This window comes from Trypanosoma melophagium (genome assembly GCF_022059095.1).
Source record: "Trypanosoma melophagium isolate St. Kilda chromosome Unknown ctg25segment0, whole genome shotgun sequence".
Classification (NCBI taxonomy): Eukaryota; Euglenozoa; class Kinetoplastea; order Trypanosomatida; family Trypanosomatidae; genus Trypanosoma; species Trypanosoma melophagium.
Genome location: NW_027125156.1, coordinates 60,306 through 79,310, shown reverse-complemented (window position 1 = coordinate 79,310; position 19,005 = coordinate 60,306). Strand labels below are relative to the sequence as shown.

The 19,005-nt window shown below is 38.5% G+C and overlaps 6 protein-coding genes across 6 annotated transcripts; all 6 read right to left on the bottom strand.

Moving 5' to 3' along the window:
* Positions 1-1,358: 1,358 nt before the first annotated feature.
* LSM04_006907 (Thioredoxin domain) lies at positions 1,359-3,593 on the bottom strand (the record flags this gene model as incomplete). Its single annotated transcript, XM_067336604.1, has 1 exon — positions 1,359-3,593. One exon carries the CDS (start codon positions 3,591-3,593, stop codon positions 1,359-1,361), a length of 2,235 nt encoding a protein of 744 aa, XP_067191033.1.
* Positions 3,594-7,889: 4,296 nt separating this feature from the next.
* LSM04_002086 (DEAD/DEAH box helicase domain) lies at positions 7,890-9,110 on the bottom strand (the record flags this gene model as incomplete). The annotated part of the gene is made up of 1 exon (XM_067336603.1): positions 7,890-9,110. The coding sequence occupies one exon, from the start codon at positions 9,108-9,110 to the stop codon at positions 7,890-7,892; it is 1,221 nt and encodes a 406-aa protein (XP_067190959.1).
* Positions 9,111-9,725: 615 nt separating this feature from the next.
* On the bottom strand, positions 9,726-10,562 carry LSM04_004240 (Enoyl-CoA hydratase/isomerase; the record flags this gene model as incomplete). The annotated part of the gene is made up of 1 exon (XM_067336602.1): positions 9,726-10,562. The coding sequence occupies one exon, from the start codon at positions 10,560-10,562 to the stop codon at positions 9,726-9,728; it is 837 nt and encodes a 278-aa protein (XP_067190993.1).
* A 584-nt stretch (positions 10,563-11,146) lies between these two features.
* LSM04_006299 (uncharacterized protein) lies at positions 11,147-13,519 on the bottom strand (the record flags this gene model as incomplete). The annotated part of the gene is made up of 1 exon (XM_067336600.1): positions 11,147-13,519. The coding sequence occupies one exon, from the start codon at positions 13,517-13,519 to the stop codon at positions 11,147-11,149; it is 2,373 nt and encodes a 790-aa protein (XP_067191025.1).
* Positions 13,520-14,119: 600 nt separating this feature from the next.
* Positions 14,120-15,577, bottom strand: LSM04_002763 (uncharacterized protein; the record flags this gene model as incomplete). Its single annotated transcript, XM_067336599.1, has 1 exon — positions 14,120-15,577. One exon carries the CDS (start codon positions 15,575-15,577, stop codon positions 14,120-14,122), a length of 1,458 nt encoding a protein of 485 aa, XP_067190972.1.
* Positions 15,578-16,222: 645 nt separating this feature from the next.
* Positions 16,223-17,290, bottom strand: LSM04_006792 (Short-chain dehydrogenase/reductase SDR; the record flags this gene model as incomplete). The annotated part of the gene is made up of 1 exon (XM_067336598.1): positions 16,223-17,290. One exon carries the CDS (start codon positions 17,288-17,290, stop codon positions 16,223-16,225), a length of 1,068 nt encoding a protein of 355 aa, XP_067191031.1.
* Between the last annotated feature and the right edge of the window lie 1,715 nt (positions 17,291-19,005).

Here is a 19,005-nt window from a genome sequence, read left to right as displayed (position 1 = left end):
CCAATTCAATACACTGCTCTTGCAAGAAAAAATAACAAAACCAAGTATATATGCACCTATTAATATATATATGTATGTGTTTGCCACTTTATCGTTCAATATCTCACTTTCACTACTTTCCCAAATGTTGAGTTTCTCACAAAGTAGTAATATATACAAGAAGAAAAAGAAAAAAAGCGAAATATATGGGCATTTAGATACAAACAACAATATATATATATACACACGGAGATGTATGCGTCTCTTAAGGAAGAAGATTCCTCTCCTCCTCATGAATACATTAAAAAACAGAGAAACACAACAAAATAAAAAAAGAAAAAATATTTGCTACAAGAAGGGAGTTTTACGAAAAGTAATATAAAAAAGAAAAATAAGCGCGGGTGTGAAAAAAAAAGAAAAAAAAACAACAACAACAACTAAAAGAAGGTAAAACTGAAGTGAAAGTAGTATAAAAAATATATATATATACTCAATGTACACACACACAGATATATAAATACAAATCTAACATCCTGTTATTTTCATCATTCACCTCCACCATGAATGATGAGAAAAAAAAAAGGACTCCAATCATACTAACACCAACCAGTAGTAATTGTAATAATAGTAATAAAATTTAAAGTATAGGGGTATTTTTTCTTTTCACTATCATCATTCATATTATTATTAATATTATTTTATTACTAGTTTGATATTCTATAATTTAAAAACAAAAAATAAAAAAAAACGAAAAAGTTTTTGTTTTTACTTCAGGGGAGAGAAAAGGAAATCCTTTCAAACCCTTCTTTACCCCCAATTCTATCATTTATTCTCCCTTTTACTCTCCTTTCTATATATATATATATATATATATTTACTTTAATTTTCTATTCATTGATTGTGCGCTTTTTTTTTTTATCCTCATGCATGCACGCATGATAAATGAATACGGCATTACACAGGAGAAAGAAGAGCTTCTATGTTTTCTATGGTTCGAGCTCACATGAACAAGTTTCTCAGGTTTCTCCTAAAAAACAAAAAAAAAAACAACAAAAGTGAGTAAAAACGAACCCATATATATATATATATATATATATATATATATATATATATATATATATATATATAATGTGTATATGTGTATATTCAAGAATGTAATATTATGCGGGTGACTGTGTATCATTCTTCTTTCTTTATTTCTCTTTCATTCTCTTTTTTCTCAAAGAGAAGAGAGAGACACACATACACACATATGAGGGTCGCGGTAGAGGAATGGCAAGACCCACCATAACCATAACCATAATAACAACAACATTAAGAAGAACGATACGAACCAAATAAAACAAAAAAGTGAAAAGAGAAAGAAAAAAAAAGACAAATCAGAAGTCTTCATCAAAACTCAGTTCACTTGCGTGTTTTTCTATAAACGCCCGTACGAGTACTCGTTGTGAGTTTTGAATACGTCCAACCTCCGCTCGCCGCAGTGCATCACGTAATGGCGCCATCAACTCTTCTGGCGTTGAAGTATTATTATTATTATTATTATTATTATTATTATTATTATTATTATTATTATTATTATTATTATTGCATAGTGCATCCCAATCGCCTGTGCTGCGGAGAACATCGTTGTCGAGAATAACAAACGATGGAATTATTTCCACCCCAAAGAACTCAAAGAGCGGTGTGGCGAGATCCATATCCGCCTTTACGGTGCATGTAACATTGCGTGGGAGATCTTCTCGAATCATCGCCGGCAGCGCATTCACAATTCGCATGCACGGCGGGCACCACGAGGCCCCAAAGTAAATAAACGTGCGGGAATTGGGAACATCAACAGTGGAGTTAATGTAATTGGTGGAATTAGTGGGAAATGCGGATTTCGCAATCGTGCGGAGAAGATGCGGGACGGTGTAGACGGGCGTTAAGAGTGAAAGCGAGTGGAGTTGATCGACAGATGTGAGTTGTTTCACCACCAGCGGCCGGCCGTGTGGGGCGGGGGGCGTCGCCGGCACACACTCCGGACTCCTGGCCGCATCGCTGGTATGCATGTGATCATTATTACTTATATTAATATGATTATTATTTATATTATTGTGATTAGTGTTTGTGTTCACGTATTCGTCTGGGGCACCGCCCTCGGCACGCCATACGATCATCGCAGGTAATATCAATTCCTCACGTTTGCCACAATGTTGTGCGGCTGGTGGTGTGGAATGCACAGTCTCTTCTTGCTGCTGTTGTTGTTGTGAAGAAGCAGAGTTCTTTGTTGGCGTTGTATTATTATTATTATTATTATTATTATTAGTGGAATGTGTGTCGGGGTTTAATATCTCATCTACACGGAGAAGTGCACACACCCGCTGCATAACGCGCTCCGTGCCAAGTGAAATCTGAGAAGAAAAAGATGGGGCGTAATCCGTTTCCTGCACTTCTGTATTTCCATCCATTATAATATTTATATTTATATTTGTATTTGTTGTTGTTATTTCCCTCGCCTCCTCCATCTCTTCCACTGCGGTCGATTCATGCAGAGATGCCGTTGTCTCTGTCGTATTCGTTATGCCTCCCTTTTCCTCTTCACTGTTATTATTATTATTATTATTATTATTATTATTATTATTATTAATACGATTATTATGATGTGTGGTGATGGAGGATGGAAAGGAATCATCGCGGGTCTCATATTCACATGGTGGAAGTGCACTGAGATCCAAACGGAAAATACGACACTGCGAGAGTTTCTCTGTTGAGTGCTGCAGTAATTCCCGCACATGACTGCGGCCGTTGTGCAGCACCACAATTACGGTTTCGCCTTTACGCAGTGGTACAACAGCATTCGGCGATGGGGCTAATCCCGCACCATTTCCATTCATAGATGTATTATTATCATTATTATTATTATTATTATTATTATTATTATTATTATTAATATGAGTGTTGGGAGATACTGGTTCTGTGCCAAAGACGGCCTCGAGTTGTTCGATAGAACGGAGTGTTGTAACGGCGCCGTGGACTTCCGGTGGGCGACGACTGCGACGCGCTAATGATGATTCACGTCTGTTATTATTAATATCAGTATTATTATTATTATTATTATTATTATTATTATTATTATTATTAATATCGTTTGCTCCATTTACATGTGGTGTACATATAGTGGGATGTGTGGGTGTGGTATCAGACAATCCAACAGGACTGAAGAAGAGTGCGGCTTCTTCCATATTATTATTATTATTATTATCCTCATCTTCTTCTTCCTCTTTATTATTATTATTATTATCATTATTGCGATGATGATCATTATGTTTGGCATCCACGTGTTCCTCACTCTCATCTCCATCAGGAGAAATTCCATTATCCGATTTGCGATGATCTTCTTCTTCCTTCTGTTCTGATTCCTGTTGTTGTTCTTTATGAATAGAAGCAACTCTCACTGGTGTTTCTCCTTCCCTTGCGTTGTTATTGTTATTGTGATCCACTCTTCGTCTCTTCATATCGCCACATTCCAATATGTCCATATCACTTCTTTCTGTTCTCCCCATTGTTGTTGTTTTATTATCGTCATTGTGGGCATAATGTGCAGACGGTCGTACGGCTGTTTTTTCGGTCATTCAACCCGGCGGGCGCAATAAATATATATAAATATAGTTATATATATTTTGTTTATTTCTCTCCGCTCGGTTCGTTTACTCTATTCCAAATATTTCTCTCTCTCTCTCTCTCTCTATATATATATATATATATTTGTAAAAAACAATAAATAAATGAAGAGAAAAGAGAATATATATATATATATATATATATATATATATATATATATATATATTTATATATATAAATATAATACTGTAGGAAAGAGAGATTCCCCCACCACCACTTGGTGGAGAAATCACCACATAACATAAATAGATGAATAGACAACTGAAGTGTCAATAAGAAAAGAATGATTACAAAAACAAACACACAAATTTGGAAAGAGAGAAAATAGAGAGAGAGAGAGAAAAAAGAAGAAAAAAGGAAAGAATGAATTCTGAGGGAGAAAGACACACACACAACTAACAACAACAACAAAAAAAAAAAAACACTGCAGGAGTGCATTGTAAACCACACAGATACAGTGCCACGCAAATACTCCACTCAGTTTTTCTTTTTTTTCTTTTCCTTTTAATTTTTGTTTTTTAGTTTTTTTGTTCTTGTTTTTTTTTCTGCTTTTACTCCCAGACGCAGAGAACTACACACACAGACAGAAATACAGAGAGACAGACATAATAATAATAAAAGAAAAACCCATAAGAAGAAAATTATAAAGAAGGGACGTGAACAGAGAAATATTGAATGATGAAAAAGAAAAGAAAAGAAGGGGGGAAGTGAGAAAAAGTATATAAAAAAGTTTTCATTCATTTGTAGAAACTCAACAGAGGGGATGGAGAGAAGAAACGAACGTCATACACTTTCTTCAAACACACACAGAATATATATATATATATATATATATATATATACTCCATTCCCACACGGTAAGCACACATTCATTCGTTCATACACGTACACATTAAACACACAGACAGACGCGGGGCTCCATCCATTAATATTCATAATAATCATAATTGTAATAATAATAATAATAATAATAATAATAATAATAATAAAAGAAACGCCAATCAGTAACAGTAACAGAAATAATTATAAACGTGGCACACAGCAGAAGAAGGGAGAAAATAAAAAGAAAGAAAGAAATAAACCAACAATAACAATAATAATAATAATAATAATAATAATAATAATAATAATAATAATAATAATAATAATAATAAGGGGGAAAAAGGGGAAAGAAGAAGGGGGAAAGAAAATAAGAGCTTAAAGGACACAAGTATCCCCTTTGCAAAGAAAGAAAAACAAAAAAAGAAATGAGCGCACAAAAATAATAATATTATTACGAAAAAAGAAAAAAAAGGGACTTGCGAAAAAAAAAAAAATGCTCTCACTCTCTCTCCCTCAACCATCTAATCATATTCTCTTCTTTGTGCATATAAATAAAAAAAAGCGTTTTTTCTCACTTCGGTGCTTAATGGGAGAATCCATCCCGCAAGAAACAGCCGTACACAATCAACATAGAGGAGCAGCAGCTCTGGGAATCATCAGGGGGATGTGTGGAACGACAAGAAAGATATAAAATAAAAAGAAGAAATGCATAAAATGTAAAAGAAAAGAAAAGGAGAGAGAGAAAAAAAAGGGGGAAATGTGATTCCGTATTATATGATTCTCCCAAATAAAAGTGGGAAGCGAAAAGGACAGCTCAAATCTCATTCTCTAGAAGAATATATATATATATATATATATATATATATCATATTGCATGTATTTCTCTCTCTGTCTTCTTACGCCCACAAACCGATACGCACTGTTTTCTTTTCTTTTCTTTCCTCTTTTTTTTCGCTTTCCCTTTATTCTTATTTGCTTCCTTTTCGCTTTTTCCTTTTTCCTTATCCCCATAAATAAAGACATTTTCCTTTCGATATTCATCTCTATTGTTCTTGTCGCTACCGCCCCCTCCACCTTCAATTGTTATACAATTCCCAAATCTTGTTTTTTCATTTCTCTCTAATCAGGAGTATATATATATATATATCTGTAAATGTCTGTGTGTTGCTGCCATACACTTCCCTGTGCATAATTCCCCAATCTTTCTTATTTAAATAATTTCCAGTCGTTTCATTCCGCTCCCCTCCTTCTCCCCTTAATCTTCAAGATGATATCTCTTTTTTTTCTTTTTTCCATTCTTCTTTTCTCTCCTCACAGCATGCGCCCCTCATTCCACTGCTGGTCTTGTTGATATCCCCGTTGTATTTGGATATATTATATTTATTATTATTGCTATTGTACAGAACCCTAGATATATTTGTGCCCAAAGTTATATATATATATATATATATATATATGTTCCTTTTGTTTTCTTTTTCCCCTTCTTTTCTCGAAATGTATTCATCATCTATCATCAACTCCTTTCACCTCTCATTCCCCTTTTTTATTTTTATTTTTCAATTTCTCACAAAATTGTGTACATATCCGCTTCCACACCCGTCTTCGCCATCTTTTTCTCTCTGGAGATGACGGTCATGTATGCCCTTCCTCTTCGCACAGACAAATATACACTCATAATATTCATGGATTTGTGCGAAAAAAAAAGGATTTAAACGTTCCCCCCTCCTCTTCATAAAAGTAAAGAAAAACGGATAAACAAAAAAGGGGATATAGAGGGAGAAAATAATAATAAAATAATAATAATAATAATAATAATAATAATAATAATAATAATAATAATAATAATAATAATAATAAAATTAATAATAATGAGAGAAAGATTACTGTTATTGCATTGGGAAATGGACCTGCCCGTGTATGTATCCAAGTGGGTTGATTTTCATGTGTGTATGCGTACGTTTACGTATTAGAGAAAAGATAAAAAAGAAAGAAAGAAAGAGAGATTACACGAAGATTGTTGATTAACGCCATATATTCATTGATTATATATCTTAATTCTCAATTTTCATCATCATTCAACCTTCATTTAAAATGTTTTTTTTCGTCTTTAGCACCATTTGGTATTCCTTCATTTTCTTTCTTGTTTTACTATCTTTCTCTTTTTCTTTTTTCTCGTTTACTCAACATGAATTTTTTGATGTCTCTAGCAATAATAGACGTCCGTTCCTTATAGAAATGCGGTCTGTTTATCATTTTTCCTTCGTGTACACTCCCATTCACATAGCTTACACAACTCTATCCTTCACTCTTCTTCAGTCCACGTATACAGAGTCCGTTTGTTTATTGGTTTTTTCTTTCTTTCTTTAAATCATAGATCTCATGTTGGCGTCTTTATTATTTTTTTTAATGTAATTCGCGCCGCTTTGCTTTTCTCTTTTCGTTATTTTTCCCCTTCGTATCGCCGTGCGCTTCTCATTCTGTATCGTGTTGGACTTCATGGGCCTCCCCATTTCAGAGAAGGTCGTGCTACTGTTACTGTTGTTTTTTTGTTGTTTATGGCGTTATCTTTTGTTCTCTATTTCTTTTCATTTTTTCCGATCGGTAATATTGGTGTGTGCGTACGAACGTGCATTTGTGCATCCGTATGTTTGCGTGTGTGTGTGTGTGTGTGTGTGCAATAAGACTCCCCTTATATATATATATGTATATATATATATATATATATATATATATATATATATATATATATATATAATACGTTTCTTTTATTTTCCATTTCTTCTTCTTCCATTCCTTTTCTTCCTTTTAATTCTCTCTGTATGTGTGGGATCACCTATTTTGTTGGCCTCTTTACCCCCTTCTATCATGTTTTATTTTGGTTTCTTTCCTCTTCCTCTACTCACCCTTCCTTTCTTTTAATTCTTCTTCTTCTTTCCCTTTTTTTCTCCTCTCTTCATTCTATTTTCTCCTTTTTTCTTTTTCTTTTTAACGTCGATGTGTTTTCCTCTTTATCTCTCTCTCTTTCTCTCTCTCTCTCTCTCTCTATCTCTGTCTGTCTGTCTGTTTCTCATCGTCACCTTCATTATTTCATTCTTCCTTGTAATTCTTTCTTTTCTTTTTTTTTCTCTATTCATTTTCATTTCATTTTTTTCTTTCTTCTTTCATTTTTTTTTTTCCATCATCTTTACACCTCACTTCTTCTTCTCCTCCGACTACTTCCTCTGGTCATTTTCATTCTTTTTGCCCTTTTTTTTCTTTTTCCCCTCCATCCATTTTCATATTTTCCACTTTCTTCTTTTTCTCCCCTCTCTTTCTCTTCTTTCCCCAACCCCTTCTCTCCCGCTTCCTTTTCTTCCTCCTCATAATCGTCATCAATAATCATAATCATCATTTTCATTCTTTTTTTCTTCTTCTTGTTCTTGTTGTTATGCGGCGTACAGTTCAGGGTCAATTTCTGCTGGGATGGGTTTAATGACCGTCTCCAATTCTGCCTCAATGCGGTAGACATTCTGACTGTCCTCGTGCGTTACAAAGTTAATGGCGAGTCCAAGATGACCAAAACGACCAGAACGGCCAATACGGTGCAGATACGTTTCGGCGTACTTGGGGAAGTCAAAGTTGATCACCACATTAACGGCCTGAATGTCAATACCGCGAGTGATGAGATCGGAGCAGACAAGATTGCGGCAGTGTCCTTCACGGAAGTCGTGAAAGACGCGGTTACGGTGTTGTTGCTGCATGCGGGCATGAATGTAGTAGCAGCTATAGCCAAGCTGTGTAATCTTCTTCGCGAGCAGCTCCACCCGGTTAACGCTATTGCAGAAAATGATGGACTGATTAATCTGCAGCCGGTTAAAGAGTGTGTTAAGGCAGTGAATCTTCTGCCGCTCCTCCACAAAGGCGTAGTACTGTGTCACTCCCCGTAGTGTGAGTTCGTCCATAAGGTTAATTTCATACGGATTGCGCAGGTGTCGATCGGCGAACTCCTTCACCGTTAGTGGAAATGTGGCGGAGAAGAGCAGGGACTGTCGGTCGGCTGGTAAATAGGTGTACAGTTCCTCCATCAACTCTGTGAACTCCTGCGAGAGAAGTTTATCCGCCTCGTCCAGCACAATGATGCGGCAGCGGTCCAACTTCGCCGCCCGCTTACTCGCGAGATCCACCACACGCCCCGGTGTGGCCACCAACACATGCACGGGACTCTGCAGCCGCAAGATGTCATCCCGCAGTGTTGTGCCGCCGGTTGTGACCATCACCTCCAAACCGGCGATGTGTTTGCCGAGTTCTTTCGTCACCTGCGCCGTCTGCAGGGCCAACTCGCGGGTGGGAACCATCAGCAGCGCCTGCACGTGCGGCTCCCGTGTGTCGACCTTCTCGAGAACGGGAATAACAAAAGAGGCCGTCTTGCCAGTGCCGTTCTTCGCACGCGCTAGCACGTCTTTGCTCTGCAGCGCTACGGGAATGGCCTCCTCCTGCACCGGACTCGGACGCTCGAAGCCCTTTTCAAATATTCCCATCTGCAACTCGCGTCGGAGGCCGTACTCCTCAAAGGTCACATTACGCCGCGAGACAACATCCTCAGTCTTTTTGCGGGTGTCCTTCTTAGGCACAGTTAAGCCTTTCTTCCAGTCACCTTCAGAAGGCATATTCACAAACAAATCTTGCTCAGTCGGTTTATGGGTGTATGTTTCTTGTTACTCTCGTTCTTGTCGCTTTTTTTTCTATTTTTCTAGAATACCTTTCTTTGGTGCGTTTTTTTTTTTCTTTCTTTCTCTTGTCGTTGCCTTTGTTAGCTATTCTCGTTTGCTCGATTGCTGGTTTGCTTTTCCCCTCTTTGTGGTTTTGTATTTTTTTTGCTGCTTGTAATAACAAATATAGTAGGTGAGGGTAAAAAAAAAAAAAAAAAAAAAAAAAAAATAATAATAATAATAATAATAATAATAATAATAATAATAATAATAATAATGACAAATAGCAGTCGTTATTACACGTATGTGGTAGTGGTAATGGTAGAAAAAATGTTAAAATTAGCAATAATAACAGCAATGTAGTGTAATTTACTATAGAGCCTCTCCCCTTTTCATTACTCTTCTCGATCGTTTTCTCTCTCTCTCGCTTGTATTATATCTTTCCAATGGTTTTCTTTTTTTAATCTTCTTGTCCACTTCGCTAACCGTAACACTAATAGTACAATTTGGGATAAAAAGGAAGACAAACAAAACGAAAAAAAAACCCAAAACGCTTGCAAATAACTTCCATCATCATTTTCCTTCATATTGTGGTGGTCGTTTCTCTGCAAAAGCACGCAGTCCTTCTAGACGATCCTGTGTTTGCAGTATCACATCATACTGCGCCGCCTCCGCTGCGAGTGCCACATCTCGTGTTTGTCCATACCCAGCACGCACAGCCGCCTTTGCAGCCGCAATCGCAATAGGCCCATTAGACGCAATCCGCCGTGCCATTTTCATTGCGGTTTCAAGAGCACTACCAGCGGGAGTTATATCATTAACGAGACCACATTGTAGAGCGCGGGTGGCATTAATGGACTCCGCGGTGAGAATGAACTGCAAGGCGCGGTTGTAGCCCATCACCCGCGGCACTCGATAAGTCCCACCAGCGCCAGGAATAATAGCGAGACTCGTTTCAGGTAAACCAAACACCGCATCCGCACCAGCCACACGTATATCTGTACAGAGTGCGAGTTCACATCCCCCACCTAATGCCGTACCCTCAATAGCGGCAATAGTTGGAATAGATAAATCTTCCAGTGCGTTAAAGGTATCACGCAACTTTTGCACAAAGTCTCTTGACTCGTCTACAGACATACTGCGACGTTCTTTCAGATCAGCACCAGCGCAGAATACACCAGTTACGCTGCTCGCCAGAACGAGACAGCGAATATCATTCGCCGGGGTACTACAGTGTTGAATCCCCTCATGTAGTTGTTGTAGTAGTGTGCGGCCAATAGCATTTCGACGTGCGGGTCGGTTAAGGGAAAGAAGTCCTACGCGATCGCTTTTCATGCGTGTCAGTTGACACTCACCATCACAGAGTACTTCTGTTACCTTTGAGCCAAGTAATCTTCTACCACAACGCATGTTTCAGTGGTTACTTTTATCGAAACTACACAAGGAACAAGAAATTTTAAAAGCAAAGAATATATGTATATATACACCTGTATATGTGTATGTGTGATTAGGTAGAGAGAAAGCTCTGATAGTGATGATGTCTTTGCTATTGCTGTAGTGAGAGGCAAAGGTAAAATGGTAAAAATGACAGTGACTTTTTATTTTAGAGCATAAGGCCTTCCACTTGTGGGTTCTTCCCCATCTTTTTCCCCCCTTTCTTTTAGTTTTATTTCGGAAGAAAAGTGATGTCTCAAGACTCATCGACTGTATGTATATCAGAGAAGTACACAGCAGGAACAACCAAATGATAAAAAAAAACAAAATAAAATAACATACTACTACTACTACGCATCAAATACGAGTGAGGTGCATATAAAAGACTATCTACGTATATATATATATATATATATATATATATATATATATAACTCTGCAATGAAAAGCTAAATTCCCCCAGTGGTTGCATGAATCTTCCCTTTCTCTTACGTTTTTTAGCAATTACCTTTTTCTCCCTCTTTCCCCTACTCTTTTTATTTTTCTTTCTCCTTTTGATTTCATACATTCACTGCAACCGATTCTGCCTGTGTATTGCGAGCACCCTTTGTAAAGTCCACTGCAAATGCACCCATCTCCAATCTCGCCGCATCAAGAAAGACATCAATGTGATATTTCCCCGCCTTTCGCTTTAACACCGGCCCCTCCACACGCAATTCCGCACCACCCGCTTCATTTATTGCAGTTGCCACAGTAGAATCAGGATTACGTTTCACCGCCTGTTTTACAAATAACGGGTGTCGCTGGCCAAGTGAGACATGCACCCCGAATTGCCGCTCAAACGCCGTCACATCACTTAACACGCGGCCCTTGCCAACATGTGGGCTGAGTCCAATACCAAGTTCTCGCACATAACACGCCCCCCCTTCACACTGTCGCACAAGTTCAATAAGTTCCACAAACTCCGCCGGTGCGTCAGCAGAGATATCGGTTACAATTCCACGTTCGATGCGAAGTGTTATTGGTTGTGGTTCAGCCATAGTAACTTCTTTAAATAGACTGGGGTACGCAAAGACCGTGCAGGTCCCACTTAGTTTACTTAAATCAAAAGATTCACTGATTACTTCACCCACAGGGAATGTACCACCAATACTACTTCCCAAAGACGCACCATCACCGCCGCAAACATCTTCTGATGGTGAAGTTGTGCGTTTGCGACTACTACCTTCTGTTGTAGCTCCTGGTTTTTTACCAGCGCGTTTTAACATGGAAAGATATTCCTTCTTCTTCATACGACCACGTTTGTCCGCATCCACCAATGCGTCTCCTCCTATACCTGCTTCCATATTCTTTACCCCTTCTTCTTCTTCACCACCATAATGGCGTTCATTTTCTTCCTTTTTCATGGTTAAACTCTGCTTATTTCTCCCTTCGCTGTCGGTATTATCATGTACTGGGAACCGCTGGCGATGACCCAATACCGTATTACGATCTGGCATGTGCGCAGCTGCGTAATAACCCGTATTAAGCAGACAATCTTCCATTCCACCATCGTAACTTAACACTTGGCCATCATGACAGATGATACGAAGTGGCGCACCTATACCCGTAATAACCAACGGTGTAGAAGCAACAGCAGGACGTTCATCTACTCCCGTTGACTCACCCTCATTATTATTATTATTATTATTATTATTATTATTATTAGCGCTATCAGAGAGAGTACCCTTGTTATTTTCGCAAGAGTTTTCCTCCTTCCACGAAAGCACACCATCACTGTAGATAGACCATAAATCCTTATTCTTCAAAGCCGCATGAAAAGATTCTGGTGGAACAACTTTCACCAATTCACCACCGTCCTTGGGAGTTGTTCTCTTTTCCCAACTCCATGCATCAATAGAATCCGCAATGGCGCGTCCAATAGACTCTGAAACATGTGGCTTTAATGAACATGAACGCATGTAGTTTATAATTTCTTCATTTTTCAAGCAACATTCTTTCCCATTCTTACAATGACTGTCGTCATGGTGTTTATCAGCGGCTAATGCATCTGCTGAACGACTCATTATTTCTAAATGATTATGTTCTGCAACACGCAAACCCATTTTAAAAAGATCCAACCGCAGGCGATACTTTTCTAGTTCAAGCTGAAAAGCATTACGCTCGATTAGAATACATCCCAGTAGTTCACGTGGTGGACCTTCACGAAGTGCACGAAAAAGTTTCTCTTTCCATGCCACCTCAGACCCACTACCATCGTTGTGATTACCATTATTATTATTATTATTATTATTATTATTATTATTATTATTATTATTATTATTATTATTATTATTATTATTATTATTATTATTATTATTATTATTATTATCATTATTTTTTTTACTGTTCTTCTTGTTATCGTAATCATCCGGTGCCAAAAGTGGCGCCAGTGATTCAAACACCCTTAACATTTTATTCTCTGGCCATCGGGTGTCATGTAATTCACCATCGACGGATTCAGCTGGTGTACCACATTGTCGCAGAAATGCCTGTAACAATCGCACATCATCAAGAAATGTGTCTGCATGAAATGGTAGCACACCACATGTTACTTTCCAATTAGAATCTAATCCTGAAGTAAAACATGGCGTAGTGGCAGAGAGATCAAGGTCAATGCGTAGCGACCCTGATGAGGGTGTTAATGATAATGGTGATTGTGAAACACTTGTTGTTGTTGTTGTTGTTGTTGTTGTAGCATTTGTAGTATTAGTAGTATTATAGTGCTGTAACTCCTGCAGATATCCTTCCAATAATACTTTCTGCAGTGTGCACGGTGTTCGATCGACTACCAATAAAATGTGTGGAATGGCACCTTCAAAAGAAGAGAAGCGGAGACTTTCCCAAAGAATAGTATGGGCACAGGCACGCGCCGCTGAGAGAGCTGAGGTCATGATATAAAGCTTTTCTAGAGAAATGAAGCAAAGGCAGACAGAAAAAGTCATAAACAGAAAGATAGACAAGTAAATAATAATAAAAAAGGAACCAATACGAAATGCAAAAAAAAAAAAAGCATAGGAATATAAAAAATATACTTTACAACAGTAGTAAAAAAAAAAAAAAACAATTACATCTACGCATATGAACATATATGTATAGAAAGAAAGATTAAGAGAGAGAAAGAAGAGAGAGGCACCTCACCTCTCCCTTCCTTCAAGGGAAAGGAGAATATTTTCTTCTCGATATGATTCAAAAATAATAACAAGAAAAAATAAGATATCATTTTAGGCAGCAAATGACTGTAGCCATTGAGTCCCTGTTGTTCCAACCTTGATCTCATCGGAGCTAATAATAATAATAATAATAATAATAATAATAATAATAATAATAATAATAATAATAATAATAATAATAATAATAATAATAATAATAATAATAATAATAATAATAGCAGCAGCATCAATAACAATAATACGAACCATATGCTACCATATCCCCGACCTCAAGTATAACCAAAAACAAAGTAAAATAAAACAACATATGAATCCAAGACCTCACCATAAGCGCCACCATAATGGGAAATGACCCGCCAAATCAAAAGGCAATTTGTGTGTTTTTTGCAACTCTTCGGCACGCCAACAAAAATGTCGCCTTGAAAGACGTGTGGCTTCATCTAAACTTTCATGCGTTATTGCCGTACGCTTAGCGAGCACCACCACATTTGCAGAGGTGGGAACCGGGATTTGATATACATTGTGCTTCCCAAAGACTCGATAACAGTTATCCATAAAAACAGGATCTGCAGCAGGGAGATTAAATGCTGCCACACCAACGGAAGAAAGAGCCCCATGACATAACGACAGGAATGGCACAGAAGAGAGAAAAACAGGGGGTGAGCCACCAACAAAAAGATCCACAAAAAGAATATCATACTGTCGACCAAGCCTTAGTTCCCTCTGCTGGCCCACGCCGTTTATTTCCCTCTCATCAGGAAAAACAACAGGAGTGGATGAATGACTGGCATTAATAATTTCATTACTAGTACCGGAGACTCCAATGACACTTTGCAAGAATGCTGCCCCATCACGAGTGTGATAGGCGACCACACCCCCACGCATTCTCTCACGCATCCCAAGATCATGTACAGCTGCATGAAAGCATTGAGGTTCAGCGTCTACTAAATCAAGTCTCGTCATGTCTTGTGAGAAGTACTGCTGCAGAAATGATGGCAGCGATCCACCACCAACGCCGAGTACGGCCACACGCAATCGCGGCAGTGGTGATGGCAAAAGAAGAAAAGCACTCAGTAAAACACGTAGATAAGCCGCTCCCAGATAACTGGGATCCCCCATACAGTTCAATGATGCAGATGCGAAAGGTTCACAACGAACCAATGTCTGATGCGTTGCACGGTCCGCTAATCGCTGCAGCAGACCAACGTTATTGCCAGTGGAAGAAGAAGAAGGTTCAATCGTTATGGCCGAATACTTTGTCGTTCCTGCTGGCCAAGTTGACGCAGCCACAAATGGAAGAGATGATGACGTTATAGATGTAGCAGATTCAACACTACTTAATGGAGTTCGTCCATCCCCCACTACTTCGCGCACAAAATGGAGTTGATTTTCATTTGCTGAAGGATCCGCAGGATCCACAACTTTGTGAGTCTCGTTAGAAAATAAGGCTAGTATTCCTTTGAAAATGTCACCCAAACTCTTATTATTATCATTCTTTGAAATGTCACCACTAATTCCACCTTTCAATTCATCCGTCTTTGAAGAGCGGAGGTAGTAGTTCCAGACTACAACAGAATAACCACTAAAAGTTTTACAAGGATACCGGGCGTGCTCTTCTACACATTCAATGGCATTAGTATCAAACTGAGGAGCCGCTTCTACCTTTCGAGAGAGTGCCTTCCATGTATTAAAGGAAACTCCCATAATGACAACACCTTTAGCTGCAGTTGCGGTAATTCTCCACGCACGGGGGACTTTCGACTTGAAGAAGTACGACATGCCCTGATAATGTTACCGAGTTGCACTTTCTTGTTAAATCCAAACAAGAATAGTAAGAAAAATATAAAAAAGAAGAGAATAATAATAATAATAATAATAATAATAATAATAATAATAATAGTAATAATAAAAGACAAGACATCATGGCAAATTCTGAAAAGTAAAAGCAAAAACCAGATCGACAAATGCCAATGAGAACTTAATATACCTCCTCTGCATCTTTAAACTTTCGTATTCAAAAAAGAAAACAACCAGAAGAACTAAGAAATAATAGAATAGAAATAGAACAAGAGTGATCAACCCACTACCCCTGTCAATATAACACACACACACACAAAAAAAAAAAAGTGAGAATAATAAAACGGCATGACAGGGGAAAGAACTGCACAACAAAACCACTATTGCCTGAAACACACCCTATTCCTCGTATATGGTCAATTCACACTTTTTTTTTTCTTCTTCTTTTTCTTATTCTTCTTTTGCTACTTTTATTCTCTTTCCATGTTCTATTTTTCCATCACCCCTTCTTACTAATGAAACACATAGATTATCTATGTATATGCGCCTCATAAAAAAAAAAAGGAAGCGAGAGAGATAGAGTGACCTATACAGCTCTTCTTATTCTTTCTTCAGCGTCCATCTGATTCACGATACCTTCTTCGCGCCCTTTTGCGTCTCCGCTCTGCGTACACGCCGCACAATACCATAGTGCAGTTTTGAGTATGCAGCCATGGCGAGTCGCAGCCAGCCGCTCAGTAACACTTGGGCGAGCAGCGTTGCTACACTTGTGGCTGGTTCCATACCGGCCGACCCCCACCCCATCAACACCGCGTCTAGGCCGATGCAAGTATCAAAGGTGTAGTGTTTAATATTCGCCACCACCCGTTGGGCGACGGAGTTGGCGCTGATGGGGGCATTCCCGCCCGACTCCGCCACGGCGGTGCACTCCGGACACTTGCGGAGATTCTCCGTGTGTAGTCCCGGCGTGTCCACATCGGGCGGACTGACGACTTGGCAGCGCACGCCAAAGGGACTGGCCTCCATGTCGAGGGCGTGGCCAAAGGCCCGCACGGCTGCCTTGGCGGCGGCGTAGACCGTGTAGCCCGCGATGGGGCAGCGGGCGGCCATACTACTAACCAACACAATACGTCCACAGCGGCGATTTAGCATCGATGGGAGTACGGCCCGCACCAGGTGAATCGCCCCAAAGAGATTGACATCTAATAAACGACGGGCCTCTTCCGGTGTGGTGTCGAGAAAACGGGCGGGGACGGCGAAACCGGCATTACATATTAAAAGATCAATATCCACTCTCTTTCTTCCATCTATTGTTTCGGTTTGATTGGCGGTTTCACCGTGAAGGATCGTGTGAATGGTCTGCATAGCCGTCTCTACAGAGTTGGCGTCTGCCACATCCATCACTACCGGCCAAACACGTGTATTGTGTTCTCCAGCCATAAGTGTTGTTGCCGCTTGTCGTAATGTTTCCTCTCGTCGTGCGGTGATGATAACCGTCTTGGCCCCACATCGTGTTAACTCTCGTGCAATTTCAAATCCAATACCCAAACTGCCGCCCGTCACTAATGCACAACAGCCTTTCAATTCCATTGGTGGAACCCGGTGTACACTCCACCACGCCACACATAGTACACCCACCACCACAATAATGCCGCAGAGATAGAAGAAAGATATGGAGAAGAGCAGCGAGAGCATTCGATAACGATGAGTAAACGTCCCCCTTCCCCAAAAAAAAGAAATAAACCGTATGTCTGTCTGTAACTATGTGTGGATTACAACGAGAGAGACAGCGAGTCAATATACTTCCTACCTAATGTTATTGAATAAGATAAACAATATTATATATATAAAGCAAAAGGTAAGAATAAAAATAGGTATATTGGAAGCACTAGCAAGAGAAGAAAACAAAAAAAAAAAAAAGGACAAAGACAACAACAACAACAACACCAAAAAAAAATCAAAGAACAATAACATCAATACCCAATAATTTAATTACGTTGTTCTTTTTTATTTTCATTTAATACAAAGAATGGGTACCGTTTACATTTCTTCTGTTTCAACCCATTTTCGTTGCTTGAGGCAAGTAATCCAAGAGCCTTGTATACCTTCAAGAATCATCATAAACTGACTGCTTCGCTCTTGCCTCTCCCTTTTTTTTTAAACAAAGAATTTTACCCATTCCCTCTTTCTGTTTCTTTTTACAGTGTTTAATTCTTTCTTATCTAAAGTTGGGACTGTGGTTGTACGAGATTTATCAGTGCTTCAAGTAACACAAGATATCTGTGTACGTATACATAATTATGGAAGTGAGTGAGTGGATGGGAGTGAAAAGGGTTGGTGTGAGTGTGAGTGCGTGTTTGTGGTTGCGAAGGAGAGAGGGAGAGAGAAAATAGAATACAGATAAAGAAGATAAGCAGATAAACAAAAAAAGAAAAACAAAAGAAACATTACTATGAGGAGAGCAAAACGAGACAAAACAACACAAAAAGGAAGAAGAACGCACATCTCGTGGGAGGCGATATCATCCACCATTTTCGCGCACGCATATGTACACCCTCTCTTTTCTTTCTCCACTCCGTTACTCACGTAATAAAAAACAACAACACTTCTAAATATATTCAAACAAAGGCACGCACGCACGCACATACACTAAAAGATTTTTTTTTCTCTTTGAATAACATTTTTATGCCTATATAAATAAATCTATTCACTACTCGCCTACTCACTCAAAACAGAAATCGCCTCACATCACTCACCTAAACACACACACTGGTACTTACAGTGAAATATATATTATGTGTGTATAAAATCTACAGTAAAGATACATATACAAATATGTATGCACAAGTGTAAATGTTTCCGTGCGTTTCCGTGCAATTTGAACAGTAAACCACTTCTTCATTTATGTGGTCCATTGACCCATCGATACACAAAAATGAATATATATATATATATATATATATTCCTCTATTGTAGCCCATTCCGTTTTGCCCAGGAAGAAAAAAAAAAAAATTGGGAAACACATAAACAAAAGCAAAAAATCTTTTTCTTCAGATAAAATAAAATACAATCACACAGAATAAGGAGCATGGGATCTCAAAAAAAAAAAACATCTGGATACACGTGGAAAAATATATACAGATACATAGAAAAACAAAAGTACGCCGTACAATTGATAGAAAAAAGAAATACATATACAACTATATATATATATATATATATATATATATATGTCCCGGTTGACACATACAAATAGATTCGGATCATACAATGGGTAAATAAACGAAATAGTCATAAAAAAAAAATACAAATGCAAGCAACAAAACCAGGTGAAATGTCTTTTTGTTCCCAAGGCTAAAAAAATTTTTCATTCACCTCATCCTTAATTCAGCCTCTCACGGATTGGTTGT